General features: G+C 31.2%; 1 protein-coding gene across 4 annotated transcripts in view; it reads left to right on the top strand.

The window, feature by feature from the left end:
* The window catches only part of LOC114336323 (zinc finger protein 239-like), a 68,210-nt gene that overhangs the window by 20,688 nt on the left and 24,920 nt on the right, over nt 1-22,602 (top strand). Inside the window, exon 3 of one of the 4 annotated variants that reach the window (XM_050655111.1) lies at nt 7,575-11,031. The exons of 2 other annotated variants lie outside the window; for them this stretch is intronic. In XM_050655111.1, coding sequence (XP_050511068.1) covers nt 7,575-8,332 — 758 coding nt within the window. In that variant the 3' untranslated portion in view covers nt 8,333-11,031. Of the gene's footprint in view, nt 1-5,404; nt 6,998-7,574; nt 11,032-22,602 lie in introns of those variants that run through there. One more of the 4 variants, XM_050655109.1, reaches the window with a different exon arrangement.

Raw genomic sequence — 22,602 nt, 5'->3', positions numbered from 1 at the left:
TCTTCTTTTTCCAATAATTTTAAGTATCCTTGATCCAAAAAATCCTGCATAATTTTATTGTAATCCGCACGCAAGCTGTCCGATTTTGTTAACCGTTTTTCCAAGGTTTTTAACCGATTTTCCGCCGAAACCCTTGAATTTCCCAAATTTTTTGGTGAACTTTTAAAAGGTAATGCAACAGTAAACCGGCCCGATATATCCCTGGAAACCGTGGTTTTATAAATATTTTCACATTCTATAGCGTCTAAATCCGGAATTTCCCGTTTTGGAACCTGCTCTAATTCCCAAAATTTTGTCAAAATTTGTTCAATCGATGTTTCTTCCCTTAAAGTGAGCAAATTTATGGGAGTGGAATATTCCGTATCCACCTGACCCATAATAACATACCCGAACGTTGTTTCTAAAGCCGCCCCTAAACCTGAAGAACTCAAAATCCGATTACCGCCGAAAAGAATAGGAAAAAACTGCGCACCGATTATGCCATCGATTGATTTAGGTTCAAAAAACTTATCGTCCGCTAATTGTAAATTTTTAAATTCCGATAAAGTTTGCAAATTTAATTTCGTTTTTGGCAATTTATCTGTAATATGATCAATAACTAAAGCTTGAACGTCGTATTTTTTAGTCTGATCAAAACGCGAAGCGATAATAATGTCCGTTACTCCCCTTACCGACTGAGAGTTTTGTCCCAAACCTTGTACCGAAGAATTAATTTTTGTATATCTAAGACCTAGTTTTTTACAACATTCCGTGGTCAAAAGATTACACTGACTACCGTTGTCCAAAATAAACCGCGCCGTTGCATTTTGTAAAGGACTATTTAACACACATACCGTTACCGTTGCTAATAGAACCGTTTTTTCCTGATTGATACTCAAAAAACTAGAATTTTGAAACGCACAATTAACTGAACCCGAATTGTGGTTATTGGAACCCGTTTCTGGAATACCGACACCAGAATTTGGTTGATTATTTTGATTATTTTCCTTCGCACCCCTTATTTCCGGTTTTCCTGCGCATAAAAGAAAATGATGATTCTTGGCACACTGGGCACACGGTCTTTTTAAGCACTGTCTTACACCATGTGACTGGGAAAAACACAGAAAGCATAAATTATTATTTTTTACCAAATCGTACCTTTGTGTAGGATTCATAGCCTTAAATTTATCACACCTACCCAAAAAATGTGACGATTTTTACATAAAACACAAAAAGGCATTCTGTTATTGTTTTTATTCTCATGCTGGCTTACAAAAAATGATTTCGAATTTTTATTTTTATGATAGCCACTGGAGCTAGCCTCTTGTGAGTCACTATTATGCAAAATTTTTGTTTGATCCTTAACAAATTTAATTAAATCCGTGTAAGTAGGAATAACCGTTCCGCGCATGTGATTTTCAAAAGATTTTACCGTTTCCCTGTCCAGTTTTGAGAGTGCATGATAAAGTAAAATAAAATCCGTTAAATCCGGGACATCCAACTTTTTTAAGGCATTAACCGAGGCGTCAAAGATTTCTAAAAAACTGTTTAGATTTTTTTCAGATTCCGATTGCAAGGATTTAAAATTAAAAATTTGTTGTAAATAAGTGTTTGCTAACAACCTTTTATTATGATATTTTTCTAAAAGTGCTTTCCATAACGTGTCATAATTATCCCCAGAAGTAGCTATTCCCGCACAAATACTAAGGGCCGATCCCTTTAAATGTGAAACCAAAAGCCGAGCCTTATCTGCATCCGTCAGCTGGAAATTATCGTGTACCAATGGTTTGTAAATCGAATAAAAAGTTTCCCATTCCTTTGGTTCTCCGTGGAAATCTGGAATAGTGATTTTTGGCAAAAGACTGTGTACATTACACTGTTGTTGTGTACTTTGCTGTAAAGTTGGATTTACAATATTGGTGCTTGGGTTTAATTTTGTATAAGCCGCCCTTGCTTCACAACACATTTCGTTAATAACAGACATCACCTGAAAATCTGGTTTATAGTTTTCATCAACGTCAAACCCGACTGCGTTGATTTCATCCAAAATTTTGAGAATTTCTGTCCTTGTCGAATCCATCGACTGATACAAGTTTGTGAATTTTTTAATGGTTTTATCCGTAGTTAAGTTTTTCGATAAGTCATATAAAGTCTGAATGATTGTATAAAGCGTTTCTTTTTAGCCGTTAATATTTTAAATTGCCTTTCGTAAGTAGTCATTGTCACTGAAATCAATCCGCAAAATCAGAAAAAAAAACAAAGTCTACTTTAAGAAAACTGTAGCATATAACAAACCAGGTCTGAGTACAAATTTTGAATAAAATTAATTAATTATAGAGATTTGTTAAAAAACAAGCCTTCCGGGCAGTTATTATGCAAACTCTTTATTTTGTTTAGAACCGTGAATCAAATTTAGTATTTGTTTACAAAATAATTTTTATTCATACATCCGAATTTTTCCGTAACCGATTGAGTCGAAAAATATTCACGTTTGACAACACCGCAAATATTTAAAAAACCTAACTTCTTTCACGCCCGAAGCCCAAGTTGTTCCGAGAAACAAAAACGATACAAATACAAAAATCAGCAAAAAGTTATCACAGAGTTTTTTTTTTCCGATACGTGCCGACATTAAATTTTACCGAACAATTTGTTTCTAAATAAGAATATTATTATTTAATAATACAAAACTAAGCAAAGCAAACTGTAAACCTACGCTGAATATCCGGCTCGAAGGACCAATTATGTTTTGGCTTTTAGCAAACCAAATGGAAAAAATTTAATAATAATAACTTACCGAGATTTTCTTAGATTTTCTTCGTGTTGTTAAATGTTGAAGCACTATTTTCGGTGGCATTAAGGAAAATGAAGGATGGGATAAAAGAAGGGAACTTACCGAAAATATGTTGTCTGGTATCGTCAATTTGTCTCACGGAAAACACACACAAAATCAAATTAAAATTGTCAAAGTGTACTATACGTTCCGACCGTATGTCTGTTAACGACTGACTGACTTAACATAAAGGACAGAAGATTATGCTTACTTAGAACTGTGTTGCCAAGACGTTCCCGAATTAAAATAAATGAAATATATATTCATATTGGCGCAAACAATAAGTATTACCTACTATTAGGTTGGATTATTTTAAATACTGTTAATCACAATCACAAACGAGTTCTTATTATGTTATTATTCCGTAGTGCGTACGATGTTGCCAGTTTATTAAAATTTCCAAACATTAAAATACAGGTATATGGAAAACAATGTTAACTTTTTTTTGGAAACGGTTAACTTTAGAAAAAAATGGTATAGGACTTTTTTGTTCCAAATTGTATATTCTCTCCATACCTTAAAGGAACGCACTATTTTCCGGGACACCCTGTATGTCTTCATAGGTTCCATTTGTTTCCCGAAAAGTAAATACATACTGAAAAGCAAAGTTTTGTGATAGCCCAGGTGGTCTGCTTTATTACAAAACAGTATTTACCCATACACAATTTAAAAAACCATTTCCGTACAAGCTGCCTACTCTCCACAATGAACCTAATAGTATAACTGCAAAGAAACGTTAACATCTTTTAATGTGAGTGGATACCGTTTCAATTTAAAAGCTTTATAAAGAAATGGTAACAGCTCAGCAAGAGGAAGAAAACATTGATTAAGACTGATTTTCTTAACTATTGTATTTTTTATTTAACGTTTTTTCGTGTAGATTTAGAGTTACAACTTTTATTTTATATTCTTTACCTGATTTTTTGTTTTTTGGTAAAGGTATACGAAAGTGCCTTAATAGTCGAAGCAATAAAGCACTGAACCTCCGAAAAAAAATAGACAAGACGGATCTTAATAATTCTTTTTGTGTTCGATTCGTGAATGCGCGAGGAAACTTTGACCCGGAGCCATGATATAATATTGAAAAACTGCATACAAAAATGCATTCTTAAAGTGCATCTCAAACAGACAATAAAAAAAATTCAGAACTCGTCAATTATCGGCGGAAAGGAGTTCAATTTGGTTACCCGGGGGTTTTAGGTCGCTGAAAACGAATATGACGTCGAAAGTGATCTCCGGAGTACCTGGTGCCCAGAGTACCTACTGTTTATCTCGTGACTAATGATTTTTGACTAATTTTTTAATGAATTTGCCGAAAACTCCAGAAAACGAGGTAAACAGTAGGTACCATGGGTACCAGGTACTCCGTAGATCACTTCCGATGTCATATTCGTCGTGAGAGACCCAAAAACCCCCGAGTGATGATTTTTGGCTAATTTTTTAATGAATTTGACGAAAACTCCATAAGTAGTAGGTACCCTGGGCACCAGGTATTCCGGAGATCGCTTCCGATGTGATATTCCTCGTTAGCGACCCCAAAAACCCCCGAGTAATTAATTTTGACTAATTTTTTAATAAATTTTTTGCCGAAAACTCCATAAGACGAGGTAAACAGTAGGTACCCTGGGCACCAGGTACTTCGGAAATCACTTTTGACTTTATATTCGTTTTCAGCGACCCCCAAAACCCCCCGAGTAACAAAATTAAACTCATTTCCGCCGATAATTGACGAGTCCTTAATTTTTTTATTGGCTGTTTGAGATGCACTTTAAGAATGCATTTTTGTATGCAGTTTTTCAATATTTCACAAAGGCTCACAAAAGTCATTTTGGGGTCACAAAGTTTCCTGGCGCATTCACGAATCGGATGCACAAAGAATTATTAAGATCCGTCTTGTTCTTTTTTTTTCGGAGGTAAGGCCGATTTTAGTCTTTTATTGGTTCGCCTATAATTTTTGTCAGGTACAATAAATTTTTGATATTTGTGAAGCTTAGTACATAGTTCAATTAGTTATTTAAATAAATTATAAAAAAGCAGAATATGCATTTTTATTTAATTTTTATTAAAAATAATTTTCATTTCTATATTAAAAAACTTTGCGCCTTGTTTTTTTCGAATACTGCTAAAATGGAGATACAATCCTTTATCATCAATAACCCTTTTACCCTAATGCCGCGTCGTTGCCGCAAATATTTGCGTGCTCGTGGTAAATTGTGCTAATGTGAACGTGTTCGTCGCATAAATCGGACGCAAGAATTTTCGACGAACAGAACGCACACGCTCCATCGGATGTCGGTTTTTATCAGCGTCCTCACTGATAAAAATTTGCGACGCAAATTCTTGCGACAAACCATTAGTTCAATACGCACGAAAAATTTACCAGTGAGGAAGCGGCTTAAAGTGTCGGGTAAGAAAATAAAATAATGAAGATATAAAAAAAACAAAAGATAAAACATCAAAAACAATACAAAGAACAAAGTCCAAATAAAAAAATTAATTCATTTCTTTATTGACATTAATATTTTTTTATTCTGAAGTTTCTACATTAATTTTTTCTTTTAGCACACTTTTTACACTTAGTTTCTATTTTAGATGATTCAGAGGAGGAGCACAGAGTGAAAATTATGAAAACACCTTCGACTCATAAAGAAGAAGGATATATAAGTCGACAATCTAAAGAGAAAATTGCACAAGGATCTTACCCATGTAAACCTTGCGATTTTAAAGGTCATATGAAAGTTCACACTCAAGAAAGAGATTATAAATGTGAAATTTGTCTTAAGCAGTTTACACTAAAAAGTAATTTAAATGGACATATGAGAGTTCATACTGGCGAAGGACCTTATAAGTGTGAAACTTGTCTTAAGCGGTTTACTCAAAAACACAATTTAAATAAACATATGAGTGCTCACACTGGAGAAAGACCTTATAAATGTGAAATTTGTCTTAAGAAGTTTATTAAAAAAGATCATTTAAATGAACATATCAAAGTTCACACTGGGGAGAGACCTTATAAATGTGAAATATGTTTTAAACAATTTACTCACAAACGTAATTTAAATGTCCATATGAACGTTCACACTGGAAAAAGAACTTATAAATGTGAAATTTGCCATAAGCAGTTTTCTCTACAAAGTAATTTAAATAGACATGAAGTAGTTCACACTGGAGAAAGACCTTATAAATGCGAAATTTGTCTTAAGCAATTTTCGTACAAATCTGGTTTAGATAAACATATGAAAGTTCATACTGGGGAAAGGCCTTATAAATGTGACATTTGTCTTAAGCAGTTTACTCAAAAATCTACTTTAAATGAACATATCAAAGTTCATACTGGGGAAAAACCTCATAAATGTGAAGTTTGTCTTAAACAGTTTAGTCAAAAAAGTGCTTTAAATACTCATATGAAAGTTCACACTGGTGAAAGACCTTATAAATGTGAAATTTGTAATAAGCAGTTCGGTTATCTAAGTGGATTCAATCATCATATGAAAATTCACACTGGTTTGCCTTACAAAGTAGTGTAAATACACATGTTCTAGTTCACACGAGAAAAGCGTTATAAATGTGAAATCTGTTTTAAGCAGTTTACTCAAAAACATAATTTAAATAATCATATGAGAGTTCATACTGGTGAAAAACCTTATAAATATAAAATTTGTAACAAGCAGTTTACTGAAAATGAGAACTCTTTGTCTTTAAGAGCGAAACAAAGATAACTATCTTATCTGTAATATAAGTCTAGTTCAGTTGTACGATTTTACATCCGCCAAAATTCCATACCGAGCGATAAGAAGTATTCACTTAAAAAAATGTAAAAATTAAGGTGTAAACTTTTCAGTGACCGCAGCTGTATCTTGTGCAAGCGTGACAAGCTCGTACTCGTTTTTCTGTTTTTCTTGGAGGTTGAATACAAAATTAGACACCCTCATATTTTTAAGGGATTACCAATTCGATAATGTAAAAATCCAGTTTATGTACTTTTTACATCATTACCTGCTCTTTATAAAGAGTCCTTACAAATAAAAAAGGGAAAATTTCAAAATTTGTTGTTGAAGAGAACAAGAGAAGCAGACTTGACGATAATTTAAAGCATGAATAACATTTTTCTTAAATAAAATGATTTTTTGATGTTTATATTTTTGTTTTGTTGATTTTTTGTGAAATAAATGTTCTTGATGTAAATTAGTTTTTTTATGATTTGCATCAATCCATTTTAGTTTAAAATTATAGAATTTAATCTTGTTAACAAAAAGATCTTATTCTTTTTTAAACAATGCTACAAGCTGCAGAAATCTGCTGAGAAGCAAGACTCTAGGGAACAAAGATGAACCTATATAAGACCTTAAAAATAACTGTTGTTACATATGGGTTGGAAACAACGACGATTAAAAAGAAAGACGAATGTGCCTTTTGAAATTTGAAAGAAAAGTAATGAGAACAATACTGGACCACAATGTAACAAGAGAGGGAGAAGTAAGAATGAAAACGAATGCCGAAATTAAAGAAAAATTAAAGAGAGAAAATATAGTCATACATAAAATCTCTTCGCTTAGAATGGATAAGACATACAGAGATGCCCACAGTCAGATATGTTGAGCATAACTAATGAAAGGAAACAATAAAGCAATAATGAAGATATAACAAAAACAAAAGATAAAACAACAAATTCCAAATAAAAAAAATAATTCATTTCTTATTTTGAAGTTTTTACATTAATTTTTTCTTTTAGCACAATTTTTATACCTGGTTTCTATTTTAGATGATTCAGAGGAGGAGCACAGACTGAAAATTATGAAAACACCTTCGCCTGATAAAGAAGAAGGATATATAAGTCGACAATCTGAAGAGAAAATGGCACAAGGATCTTACCCATGTAAACCTTGCGATTTTAAAAGTCATAAGAAAGTTCACACTGGAGAAAGAGATTATAAATGTGAAATTTGTCTTAAGCACTTTACACAACAAAGTAATTTAAATGGACATATGAGAGTTCATACTGGCGAAGGACTTTATAAGTGTGAAACTTGTCTTAAGCGGTTTACTCAAAAACACAATTTAAATAAACATATGAGTGCTCACACTGGAGAAAGACCTTATAAATGTGACATTTGTCTTAAGCAATGTTTTAGCAAATCTGTTTTAAATGAACATATCAAAGTTCACACTGCAGAAAGACTTTATAAATGTGAAATTTGTCTTAAGAAGTTCACTCGAAAAGCTCATTTAAATAAACATATGAGCATTCATACTGGTATAAGACCTTATAAATGTGAAATTTGTCTGAAGCAGTTCACTCAAAAAGTTAATTTAAATGGACATATGAGAGTTCACACTGGTGAAAGACCTTATCAATGTGAAATTTGTCTTAGGCAATTTACACATAAACGTAATCTAAATAACCATATGAAAGTTCATACTGGTGAAAAACCTTATAAATGTGAAATGTGCCCAAAGCAGTTTACTGAAAAAAAAAGTTTAAATAAACATAAAAATTCACACACGACAAATTTGTCTTAAGAGTAAACAGTAGCGATCAACAGGTAGCAATAAAATATAACTTCGGGAGATAGTATCATAAACTTTGGCAACATTGGTAATCTTTGACATTATGTAAGATTAATATTATTGACAATTTAACTCATAGGCGCGCTAAATGGAAGTAACCGAAAACAATTTTGTTATTAGTAAATAAATATTTATAAAAATAAACCCAAATGGGTGAAAATTTTATGTTAACATAGGTATTTGTACGAAAAAATAATAATAAATAATAATTTCATTGTGAAGCGAAACGAGAGCAGTCAAAGGCACTCTAGAACACCCTTTAACCCTTCTTAGGGTCCCATCAGAGGTGCATATTTCATTCTCTGAACTACTAAAATTCGGGCTACCGTTATCGGTTCACAACGAAATGATGGCATGAATGCCGTGGCGGTATCTGCTAAAGACGAACGAAAGTTTTACTTCTAATATTAACAATATCAAAATAAAATAAAACTTAGAACTAGTCTTCTGGTTAAACCAATCGTGGCTTGTGGCTTCTAAAATTTGCAAGCCAACGAATTGCCGGAGCTAAGAAGGCCGAGGGAAATCTACCAGGTTAAGTCGTAGTTCACGGAATGATTATTTATTATTTTGATTAGTTCTACTCGTAATCTGAGTATTCGGAACTAAGCTTTGTTGGAATTTTACCGTGCTGGACAGGCGGGAAGTGAGATGCAGCCTGATAGATCTTCCTCAGCATTGTTATAGCTCCTGCACTTTTTATAAAAATACACTTTCTTCAATTTTTTTATCCGATGCCTAGATTTTGTGTCATTTTGGAACTACTAATGAAATAAAAAATTTTAGTAGTTCCAAAATTACACAAAATCTAGGCATCGGATAAAAAAGTTTATTTGAAGAAATTGTATTTTTTTGTTCTTCTTAATGGCGGTACAGGCTCGTTTTTTTAATATTGTATTTAATTACAGAGTAATTTCCACATATTAATATATTTTTCAAATTGGGCCCTGTACCGCCATTCTTTATTTTATTACGAATACGTGTGCCAAATATCTCGAAAAAATATTCAAAATTACAGCCGCAATCTTGGAACGCGTTTTTGCTACCTGTTGATCGCTACTGTATCACCTTTAGCAAAAATAAATTTTTTCGGGTTCAAAAATTGCAATTTTTCGATTTTAAGTTCAACCGCGTTTATCTCGAAAACTATGTATCCTACGAAAAAACTTGTCAGAACAGTTTTTGCTTAGAATGACCCAAAAAATACAAAAAAAAAATGTTTTGTTTTGCGAGATATCGCTGTTATGTAATTCCTCAAGTTCTTTGTTTATAACAATCTTATCGACATCCGGATCAACTGTTACCCAACAAATTCGTGTTCTACGGGTCAAGATACATAAAAAAATCTTGGGTAAGACCATCTGAATAAAGGAGGCCGTTGTACCCCCTTGGCGACAGGACTATGAATATCTACCTAAAAAAAATTGGCATTTGTACTGTAGTCAGGATTTCTGTACCTAAACATAGATTTATTACGAATTTCATTTTCATGGGAAACAACTTTTCACACTTTTTTTATGTATGACAACAGTAGATTACTTCTCATAGGTACTTACATTGTTAAAATTTGTGGTGGCTCCAATTTCGATGTTCTCATAATTTTGGCACGGCTTTTAATGGACTTTTTCGTGGAGTTATTAGCTTTATTTGTCGTTTGATTAACTTTTCCCATTTCGTTAAACTATTGATAATATGTTAAAAATAAAATATCCTAAATCTTTATACTCGCATTAGAATTCGAAATGTTTTTACGTAAAATATACTTACCTACCTACATAGAACTGAACTAAAACACAATTAACAACAATCTATTATTTCAAACAGGCCAACAACTTATACAACAACAACAAAAATATAATAAATAACTATCAATAAACACTATTTCCTATGAAACAACTATAACGAATTCTTAAATTAACACACTACTGCACTGGACTGATATCAATAAAGATGACAGAACAAATTAGAGAAAATCTGACGCAGGTTTGTCAAAATGACACTGATAATTTCTCTATGTTGCCTAATTAGTTATTTAGTTATAATATGTTCGATTTCTTGTTAGAAATAAAAAATTTTAGTAGTTCCAAGATTACACAAAATCTAGGCATGCGATAAAAAAGTTTATTTGAAGAAAGTTTATTATTTTTTTCTTCTTAATGGCGGTACAGGCTCATTTTTTCAATATTTTATTTAGTTATAGAGTAATTTCCACGTACTAACATATTTCTAAAATTGGGCTCTGTACCGCCATTCTTTATTATATTACGAATATGTGTGCCAAATATCTCGACAAAATATTCAAAATTAGAGCCGCAATATTGGAACGCGTTTGCTGCTACCTGTTGCTCGCTACTGTAGCCTCTTAAGGAATTTTTTCAAAAAAGGTAGATCAAGTCCGGATTTAAGGCAGTGCAGCCCCTGGGCAAAACTGCTGTGGGGACCTTAGGGGAAGTGCGGGAACAGTGTTATAACTTTTTTTCAATTCGTCACAAAGTTGACTGACATTAATTTTTTAAGTTTATTTTATCATTATATAATACTATATAGTTTACTATGTTATTGATAAGGTATTATAGTCTAGTAAAATAAAATTACACTACCTGTAAATCAAAATGTAAATTCGTACAGGTTGAAACAAATTTTATATCAAAATTTAGGTGGGTACAAAAGATATTTTCAAGAAAGTATCCAAATCATACAAGGGGATCATTGTTTAAATAATTAAAAAGGGGTCATTTTTGCAAAAAAAATACTTTTTTAACTGCTGAGGTCATTCAATTACTAATTAAGGACTATAGGATTGTTTTCTGCAAAGTTGAAGGTTAAATATTTCATATAAGACTTACTAAATTAAATTTGATCCCCTATTTATTTAAGTTGTTATAAATAAAACTTTAAAAACATATTTGCAAACAAATATTTTTAGCGTTTTAAATAAGCACTATAAAATATCTCATTTTACAGAAAAAGTTGCGCTATGTCATCAGTATAAATAAAAAAAAATTGGTCCAAAAATATTTAATATTCTTTGAGATATTGAATTTGTTTATTAAATGTTACTCTATTTTCAATTGCAAAAACGCGGTTGTTGCCAAAGAAATATTCACCTGTATTAAATCTTATTATTTTTATTTTTATGTATATTTTCGATAAATGTATTGATAAATTCAAATTTCAATTAAACTTTCTCCTAAAATGGCATTTGAAAATTATTCAAATTTGGTTATAATTTGTTTTTTTAATAACGTCGCGGGGATTAAATATTTTGAAATGCCGTTTCAATAATTGGGTTCCTGGGAATTTTTCACTAATTAACAAATTTTTTTTGTCTTTTCTTCCTCTTCTTTTTTTTTCTTGGGGTTATATTACTACGGGCCCTTTTATGATTAATTTTCATTAAGAATGTCGAATCTCTAAGTTGTAGATTCTAGACCTAAAAATATTAAGAGGGGTCTAAAATCACATAAATAAAATGTGGCTACTTACTGAGTTACAGGGTGTTTTATTTAAAAATTTAAAAAATATTTTTACCAAGTACTTTCAAACTATTTGACGAATCCTTATCATACTGGGCAGAAAGTGTGGGTACCATACAGTCTACTAAATTGTGATAAATAAAAGTTTCTAGCTACTACCAGAGGCGTACTACAGGGGATAGTTAATGGTTGACCCTTCCCAAATTCTACGCCACTGAGGAAATTACTATTTTAGCGAAATTTTTCGATTCTCCAATACTTTCTATGTAAATAATATACTCTTTACTGGTAACGATTAAGTCATTAGTTATCGAGATAATGGACGTTAAAAATTACACGGCATAGTTATCTTGATTCATTCATTCATTCATTTTAAACTTCCAATATCTCTCAAACTGATGACTTTATTGATACCAATAAAGTTATTTACATACAAAGTATTGGAGAATCGAAAATTTTCGCTAAAATAGTAATTCACTCAGTGGCGTAGAATTTCGGAAGGGTCAATCATTCACTATCCCCTGTCGTACGCCTCTGGCACTAGCTAGAAACGTTTGTTAATCACAGTTTAGTAGGGTGTATAATAGCCACACTTTCTGCCAAGTATTATAAGAATACGTCAAATAGTTTTAAAGTACTTGGTAACAATAATTTTTAAATTTTTAAATAAAACACCCTGTAACTCAGTAAGTAGCCACATTTTATTTAAGAGATTTTAGTTAAATCTTAATATTTTTAGGTCTAGAATCTACAACTCAGAGATTCGACATTCTTAATAAAATTTAACCCTAAAAGGGCCCGTAGTAATATAACTCCAAGAAAAAAAAACGAAGAAGAAAAACGACAAAAAAATTTTGTTAATTAGTAAAAAATTCCCAGGAATCCAATTATCGAAACAGTATTTCAAAATACTTAATCCCCGCGACGTTATTAAAAAAACAAATTATAAACAAATTTGAATAATTTTCAAATGCTATTTTAGGGGGGAGTTTAATTGAAATTTGAATTTATCAATACATTTATCGAAAATATACATAAAAATTAAAATAATGAGATCTTAAGCAGGTGAATATTTCTTTGGCAACAACCGCGTTTTTGCAATTGAAAATAGAGTAACATTTAATAAACAAATTCAATATCTCAAAAAATATTAAATATATTTTGACCAATTTTTTTTTTGCTTAATACTGGTAACATAGTGCAACTTATTCTGTAAAGCAAGATATTTTGTAGTGCTTATTTAAAACGCTAAAAATAATTTTTTGCAAATTTGTTTTTAAAGTTTTATATACAAATATTTAAATAAATAGGGGGCCAAATTTAATTTAGTAAGTCTTATGTGGAAAATTTATCCTTCAACTTTACAGATAAAAATCCCATAGACCTTCATTTGTAATTGAATGACCACAGCAGTTATAAAATTATTTTTTTTGCAAAAATGACCCCTTTTTAATTATTTAAACAATGATCCCCTTGTATGATTTGGATACTTTCTTGATATTATCTTTTGTACCCACCTAAATTTTGATATAAAATTTGTTTTAACCTGTACGAATTTACATTTGGACTTTTTTTATTTTATTAGGCTATTATAACAATACAAGAATAAGGTATGAAAGTATAGCATGGCTTTGATTATTTCATTCATATATTCTGACCAATAGAAACCTGTAAGAATAAAAATTACAGCGATTATTTCATTTATAGGAGATTCTGACCAATAGAAAGCTACAGAAATCTAAATTAAATCGATAATTTTTGATAATTTCCCGTCGTCAAGTATATTACGTCAGATGCCCTTCGTTGCTATGAAAAAATACATTCAGTGACATTAATAACAATTAATGTTTTAAAAATTATAAAAGTGATGACTTTCAACCGTTAAATTTTTATAACAACTGTGTGTTTAATTGTACTAATTTGTACTTACATAAATAAATTACAATAAAATTTTGGTTTTGAGCAGTTTTGTTCATGAAATAATCGCAACAAATTGCACTCGATCTCTAAAATTAATATAGAATTTTAGAGCTCTTGTGCAATTACTACTGAAAATTACACTTTGTCTACTCGACAACTCTCGCTTTTTTGGCCCTCCTCCTTCGGAGTCGGGCTCTTTCACCAAAATATGAAAATGAACTACTCTATTAGTTTTTAGGCAATAAACTTTCAAGCAAAATTATCGATAATTTTGGTATACTTGTGTAATTACCCCCGATAATTTTTGATTATTTTCCGTCGTCAAGCATTTTATGTCAGATGCCCTTCGTTACTAGGCCAAAATAAATTAATGTTGTACAACTTGTCACATTGCTGTGACATGTTGTAAAACATGTCACTGAGTCGTATGCGGCTATGAAGCCCACGAATATGTGATGGGTGTCGACGCCGAACTCTAGGGTTTTTACAAGGATCTGCCTCACTCTAAATATCTGGTTCGTTGTTGATTTATTAGGACGGAAGCCGCACTGATATCCTCCTACTAAACTGCTCGTCAAAAGTTAGGGATATAGAAAATTCTGCTGAATTTTTATAGTAGATTTTTTCGTGAACAGATTAACGGATTCCGCTAATTTTTTTTATTATTTTAGACTTTTCTTTAGTATTTACACAGTTATGCAAAGGTTTACTCAAACTTTTTTTTGTACTTATACCGGGTGGAAGAAAAGAAATGTTTTTCTTATGTTAAGTTTGAGACGTCCTGTAGGGAGGACGAGGTACAAAAGGGAGTATACAGTGCGTCCACAAAGTAACGCATAAATTCATTATTACCTAAATAAACAACATTATTAGAAATTCTTGAAACAGGTCGATTTTTATTTTTAGATTACAATTTTTTGACATATATACCATACTATTGACGTCATCCATGTAGGCGTGATGACGTAATCGATGATGTTTTAAATGAAAATAGTGGTCATGTGATAGCTCGTATGAAAGGGTGTTCAATTCTGTATTCAGTAATATAAACATTAACATTATTACTTATACAGGGTGTCCAAGAAATTGTTTTTTTAATTAAATTAAATGGGACAAAAAGAAGAATTTATATGTAATTTATTTAATTTAAAATACGTTTTACTGTTATCAGAAAACTGAATAGAGAATCGAATATCCTTTCATATGAGCGATCACATGACCCCTATTCTCATTAAAAAAAAATCATCAATTACGTCATTACGCCCAGATGGATGACGTCAATAGTATGATATAGATGCCAAAAAATCGTAATTTAAAAATAAAAATCGACCCGTTTCGGGAATTTTTAATAATGTTGTTTATTTAGCTAATAATGAATTTATGCGTTACTTTATGGAACATTTTGTTTTTTGAATGTCCCTGATATCTTTAGAAATAAAAAAAATAGACGGTTTTGTAATTTAACATGTGTTTTAACCGAAACAAAAGTTTGAGACACCTTGTAGGAAGAAAAAGACACAAAGGTGGAGTATACCTCGATATTTTGTTGTAGTCTCATATTTTGTGAATATTTTATTTTTTTAATTTCTCTGATATCTTTAATAACAAAGAAACTAGACGATATTACTCTTTAATATGTGTTTTAACTGACGACATGCGGCACATCACACATATGAAACATAGAAAAGCATATTAAAGAGTAATACCGTCTAGTTTCTTTGTTATTAAAGATATCAGAGAAATTAAAAAAATAAAATATTCAAAAAATATGAGACTACAACATAATATCGGGTTATACTCACCTTTGTGCCTTTTTCTCCCTACAAAGGTGTCTCAAACTTTTGTTTCGATTAAAACACATGTTAAATTATAAAACCGTCTATTTTTTTATTTCTAAATATATCAGGGACATTCAAACAACAGCATGTTGACAAAACATAAGACTACAATATTATTCTGATGTATACTCACATTTGTACCTCGTTCTCCCTAAAGGGTGTCTCAAACTTGACACAAGAAAAACATATTTTTTTCTTCCACCCGGTATAAGTACAAAAAATAAGTTTGAGTAAACCTTTGAACAACTGTGTAAATACTAAAGAAAAGTCTAAAATAAAAAAAATAGCGGAATCAGTCTGTTCGCGAAAAAATCAACTATGAAAATCAGTATAATTTTCTATATCCCTAACTTTTGGCGAGCAGTTTATTATTCTTCGGTGTAGGGGAGGAGTCTTTTGTACAATACGTTGAACAACACTTTAAAAGCCATATTGGGTAGAGTGATGCCTCTTATCAGTGACTGCCGAGTGAAAAATAACTGAAACACTCTCGCGTGACTCCCAGCTCTAACTCTGGTTTGCACTTCTTTGCTCTTTACTCGTTGCTCGGGAAAATATCGCCGCTCTGATCTCCGCTTCCATTTTGAACGTACACTAAGGTAACGGGTAAAAAAAATAAAATAATGAAGAGATAAAACAACAAAGTCCAAATAAAAAAAAAACAATTCATTTCTTATTCTGAAGTTTCTACATTAATTTTTTCTTTCAGCAAAATTTTTATACTTGGTTTCTATTTTAGATGATTCAGAGGGGGAGCACAGAGAAGAAGAATATATAAGTCGACATTCTAAAGAGAAAACTCAGATTGCACAAAGATCTTACCCATGTAAACCTTGCGATTTTAAAAGTCATAAAAAAGTTCACACTGGAAAAAGAGATTATAAATGTGAAATTTGTCTTAAGCATTTTATTGAAAAAGGTCATTTAAATGAACATATGAAAGTTCACAATAAAAAAAGACCTTATAAATGTGAAATATGTTTTAAACAATTTACTCAGAAACGTACTTTAAATCACCATATGAAAGGTCACACTGGCGAAAGACATCATAAATGTGAAATATGTTTTAAACAATTTACTAAAAAATCTTCTTTAAAGGAACATATGAGAATACATAGTGGAGAGAGACCTTATAAATGTGAAATTTGTCTGAAGCAGTTTTCTCTAAAAAGTAATTTAAATAGACATGAACTAGTTCACACTGGAGAAAGACGTTACAAATGCGAAATTTGTGATAAGCATTTTACTCTGCTAAGTAATGTAAAGCAGCATATGATAGTTCACACTGGTGAAACACCTTATAAATGTGAAATTTGTAGTAATCAGTTTACTCAACAAAGTACCTTAAATAAACATATTCTAAAAATTCACAAGAAAAAAGTTTTCCTGTAGTTGGCTGTATACCATGGAATACAAAAAAAAAACAATAAAATCCTGTATAAAAGGTTTATTTAAAAAATTTACGTGAATCCATTTTTACTATTACAACTAGTTTAATGAATTTTAAATGATAATTTTCACAATGGAGTGTGTTGTTACATCATTTCTAATTTTAACAATCTGCATACCTTATTTTTAAATATGACAGGTTAATTTTAACTACCTGTGGAACTGTCGTTTGTCTTGTCATCGTTCCGAGGTTCCCAACCATTTCATTGTCACTTGCCGTCTCACTTCCAACATGTGAACAAGTCATATCTACATCTCAGATGTTACCTAGGGCAAATTAGAAAATATTTTAAACATCCAGGCTTAAGGTAGCATTTTAAACTAATGTTTCCTTGACTGACTACTTTTAATGGGCTTTGACCCCCATATTTTTGTATAATACTATCTTGATGGTTGTGTGTGTGTGTGTTTGAGCATTATTGGCTTCGGAGTCAATGTCCATTCGCCATCTTACCTTTTTGGGATTATTTGTATTATTTATGCGGAAGCTCCAAAGGAGTGCTTCCTGCTTTCTACTGATTTGTTCAGGTATGTATCCAATCACAATCCTGCTCCAATTTTACAAAGAACTATTTTATATACCTATATCTAATTTTCAACGATTTTTGTTTTTATTTGGAATTATTTCTTTTCATTTTGATTTTTTTTTTATCATTTTTTTATGTATTTTTTTTTATTTATTTATTTTTTTTTTATTTTTTTTATATATATATATTTTTTTTGATATATTTTTTTTATTTTTCATTGTCTTTTTTTCAATATAATTTGGGATATTAGACTAGGACACAATTTGACGCTCAGGGGTCGATCAGAGCATTTAGACGAGACAGATGGACCTCGGATAGGCGTAGGGCTTAACACGAAAGGAAAAAAAACATAGGTTATAAACTTAATCTAATACATAAAATATGTTTGTACAAAATTTGATAAACATTGAAATCTTCTGCTCTTAATAGTTGAGTTAGGTTATATGGTCTGGTGATTTTGGGTATTTTGGCCATTTCTTCATTTAATAATTTAACCTCGTTTATTATTCTAGAACAGCCTAGGATCATGTGCTCCGCTGTACCTTCTTCTCCACATGAACAATTAGGAGAATCACTCAATTTTATTTTATATTTGTACTGGGGAGTTAAAACATGGTTGAACCTTAACCTGCACAAAACAGAGAAAAACCGCTTGCTTCCCGACAGTCTTGAGAACCAAGACTGGCCAGGAGGCTTGGTAACTATGTTTTTATAAAATTTTCCCTTTGGACTGTTACTATACATTTCTCTCCATTCGGCTAGTATTATGGGTTTTACGTGGCAGGCAATTTCACTGTGGGGACATTTATAACTTAAAAGCTCTCCAGTTCTACTTCCTTTCTTAGCATCTTCGTCCACTTCTTCATTCTCTTTTATTCCACAATGTCCTTTAATCCAAACTAATGATACATTGATTTTTTTTGTTTGTAATTCTTGAAGTTTAATAATTATATTAGTCAAAATATAATTACTACTGACTTGGTGGATATTTTTTATTTTCATAATAGCACTTTTACTATCAGAACAAATTGCAAATGATTCTGCTGTAATTTTCATATTACTTATATACAGGAGAGCTTCTAATATGGCTATTAATTCTGCAGTATATATTGTAAGCTTTTCATTTAATTTAAAGGATTTTTTATGATTTTTATGTGGATCAAATATAGCGCAACCTACTTTCTTGTTGTTCTTTGATGCATCCGTGAATATATATTGACATCTGGGAAGATACTTTTCTAAATCCTCCTCAAATATGTATTGTCTAATCCTTGGGTGAAATTTTGAATAGTCTTGGAGAAAAACACAGTTAATTGGATGGATGTTATAAATATTTATGCTATATAATGGATCTATATCTGAAGAGTATATTTCTTCTATTACGTTATTTATTACATAATATGACTCAGTAATAGTTAAACTTTTTTTCGACTTCCAATAACTATGGGTAAGATCCGATGTAAACAGTATATTGATTTTTTGGACTAAGTTGCTATTTTTAGAACTTAATTTAGCTATAAAATTGGAAGCTAAAATCTTTCGGCGATATTTTAGTGGAGTTTCTGCTACTTCGGCAAATAAGCAATCAATTGGTGTGCTTTTTAAAGCCCCTAGGCATAGCCTTAGACACTTATTTACTACGTGATCTATTTTTTCTAGTTGACTTTTGGAAGCTTGGTCATAGAAGAAACTACCATAATCCAGTATTGACCTAATGTAGGATTTGTACAAAAGGATTGCTACGTTTGGATCTGATCCCCATTTTGTTCCACACACTGACCGTAAGATGTTAATTCCTTTTTCAGTTTTCTTGATTAAATAATCTATGTGGTTTTTCCATGTCATTTTTTTATCCAGATACATTCCTAGGTATTTTACAGATGCCCGTACACTATACTTTGTTGTATCCAATGTTATTTCTGTTGGAATGTGTTTTCTTTTCCTCGTAAAAATGCAGACTTCTGTTTTTTTCCTGGAAATTTTTAGGCCATTTTCATTGCACCATTTATTAAGGTTCTTATAGGCTATATTTAATTTTTTGCACCCTTCTTCAATATACTGGCATGGGGAATATATACAAATGTCATCGGCAAATTGTAGTATAGAAACGGTCTCACTACATTTAATTTTACTTTCCAGATCTGCTGTATATATTAAGTATAGTACAGGGCTTAGTATACTTCCTTGTGGTAACCCAATATTGGTCGTTTTAGGTCCCAATGTTTCATCATTTATATTTATTGACACTGACCTATCGGAATATAGTAATCTTATACGTGAGGTCAAAGATTGGGAGATTCCCATTTTTTCCATTTTTTCATAGAGAATGTCTAATATGACGTTATCATATGCTGATTCTATGTCTACGAAAATTGCTGGAACGGAGTTGTTATTAGTAAAGGCGATATTTATATCACTTACTAGGTTGCCGATATTTTCAATAGTTGAGCATCCTCTTCTGAAGCCAAACTGTAATTTAGGTAATTTTTTATTATTTTCGAGCCAATGAACTAGTCTGACTTTGATCATTCTTTCTACAGTTTTTAATACACAAGAAGCTAGAGAAATTGCTCTATATGACTCTGGATCTTCCGCATCTCTATTTGGTTTCAGAATTGGGATTGCTTTATATTCCTTCCAGCTTGTTGGAAATTCTGCCCGATTCCATATTGAGTTAATTATGTTGCGAAAAATTTCAATACTTGATTCTGACAAACTAGCGAGCATTTTATAATAAATGTTATCAACTCCAGGTGCTGTGTTATTGTTTGTTTTAAGGCTTTGTTTTATTTCCATACTTGAAAATTCACTATCTATATCATCCGTGCTCAGTGAAATAGTCGGCCGAATATTTGTTTCCACCCAACTTGGAGCAATTTTATTAAAGAATGTTTCTACCCACTCACCTATTTGGATCCTATTTCTTGGGGGATTAAATGTATTTTTTATTTTCTTTATATACTTCCATATATCTTTTATTGGTGTGTTTCTGTTAAGTTGTTTGCAAAAATCTTGCCAAGAATCTTTTTTGCTTTCTAATATTATTTTTTTGGCGACTGATACTGAATTTTTATATTTTAAATAGTTAGTTAAATTTGACTGCCTTTTATAAAGCAAAAAAGCTTCTTGTTGACATTTAATAGCATTTGCACATCTCTGATTCCACCAAACTTTGCTAAATTCTGATTTGATCTCTGTTCTCTTCTGTGGGATTGCTAGTTTTGTAGCATGATTTATTGACTCTATAAAACTTTTATATGACCTTTCGTTATTACTTCCATCTAATTGTTCATCTACTATCTGAGAGAAAAAAGACCAGTCAGCTTTATTTAAATTAACTTGGTTTTTACACTTAAAGGATAATTTAGTAGTATTAAAATGTGTTTCAATTAGAACAGGAAAATGATTGGAAGTACCTAATGGTGTAATATCAGTTTTCCAATCACAATTTAAAGTTATATCTCTAGAGCATATTGTAATATCTATAGCAGATTTGTTATTACTTCCAAATCTAGGTATTAATGTTTCGCTTCCTGTATTTAAATAATTTAAGTTACACTCCTCTATAGCACCGAGAAGACTTAAACCCGCTATGTCTGAATAACTATTTCCCCATGCAGTATGATGACAATTGAAATCTCCTCCTACCAAAAATGGCTTTTCTAAGCTATCAAAAAAGGTAACCCAATCTGTTTCTCTAATGTTTAGTTTTGGTTTGGCATATATAGAGTATAGATGGATTTTTATATTTTTATTTATTGAAACTGATACCGACACACATTCGACATCCTTTATCGGAGTAAATTTTGGCTTAGGAAAAAAGGTAAAGTATTTTCTTAATAAGATTGCAACTCCTCCAAAATTGTCATTACGGTCCTGTCTAAATATATTAAAATTATTAATAAAAAAATGTGAAGATTTCTTTAACCAAGTTTCCGAAAGCAAAACTACATTAATTTTATTGTCGAAAATGTATTTTTCAAAGTGACCTTTATTACACAAAATTGATCTAGCATTCCATTGCAGTATATTTAAGTTACTCATAGTCAGATAAAATTTGCGTTATACTGTCTTTTATGTTTTCAATAAGTGTACTATTTTTAATTTCTACATTTGAAAAAGTTAAAATATCTTTGATAAGGTTTAATAATGATTCGCAAGTTTTTATCTGTTTATTTACCGTGTTAGAGTCATCACAACCATTATTATAATTTGGTATATTTTTAAACTTATTGAAAACAGGTTCTGTTAAAGTTTTTGGATTTGAAATTATTTCTTTACGTTTTTCGAATGTTTCATCGATCTCTGGGGACATAGCTAACCTCCTTCTTTTTAAAGTAACAGTATAACGGTTAGAATTTGTGTTATTTTTTGCTACACTTGAAAAACTTGTTTCATGCTTAGAAGACGCCTCGGCGTATGATAGGTTTTCATATACCATAGTTCTTTTTATATTCTTCTGTCTAATAAATTCTGAACAATTTTTTTTATCAGTAGCGCAATGCTTTTCTTTACAATAAATGCATATTGGTTCATTTTTTTGGCAGCTTTCTGCCTTATGATCTTCTCCACAGTTTTTACAACGTTCTTTTGATCTACATTGCAGACTGACGTGCCCAAATCTTAAACAATTCAGGCACTGAATTATTCTTGGCACGTATTTTTCGACATCATACACCATTTTTTCTATTATTACCTTTGTGGGTAAAAATTGACCTCTAAATGTAACTATAATAGTAGTTGTTGGAACAATTTCATTTTGGTCATTTTTACGTGAAATTCTTTTTACGTGACTTACTTCAAAATTGTTGCCCAATTTCGGTTGAATAATTTCTTTTAATTCCTGTTCCGATAATTCTAAGTCTATTTGTCTTACGACCCCCCTTACATGTGTAAAAAACATTGGGATGTATGTATCGTATTTATCTTTTAAGGTCTGTGCTGTTAATAATTTATTTGCGCTTGTATAAGAAGTTAATTCGACCTTTATTTTATTAGCTCCTATTATTGAT

The sequence above is a fragment of the Diabrotica virgifera genome, chromosome 6, assembly GCF_917563875.1.
Source record: "Diabrotica virgifera virgifera chromosome 6, PGI_DIABVI_V3a".
In the NCBI taxonomy this organism is placed as follows: domain Eukaryota; kingdom Metazoa; phylum Arthropoda; class Insecta; order Coleoptera; family Chrysomelidae; genus Diabrotica; species Diabrotica virgifera.
The sequence above is the reverse complement of the archived record's forward strand: the minus strand, read 5'-3'. Positions and strand labels throughout refer to the sequence as shown.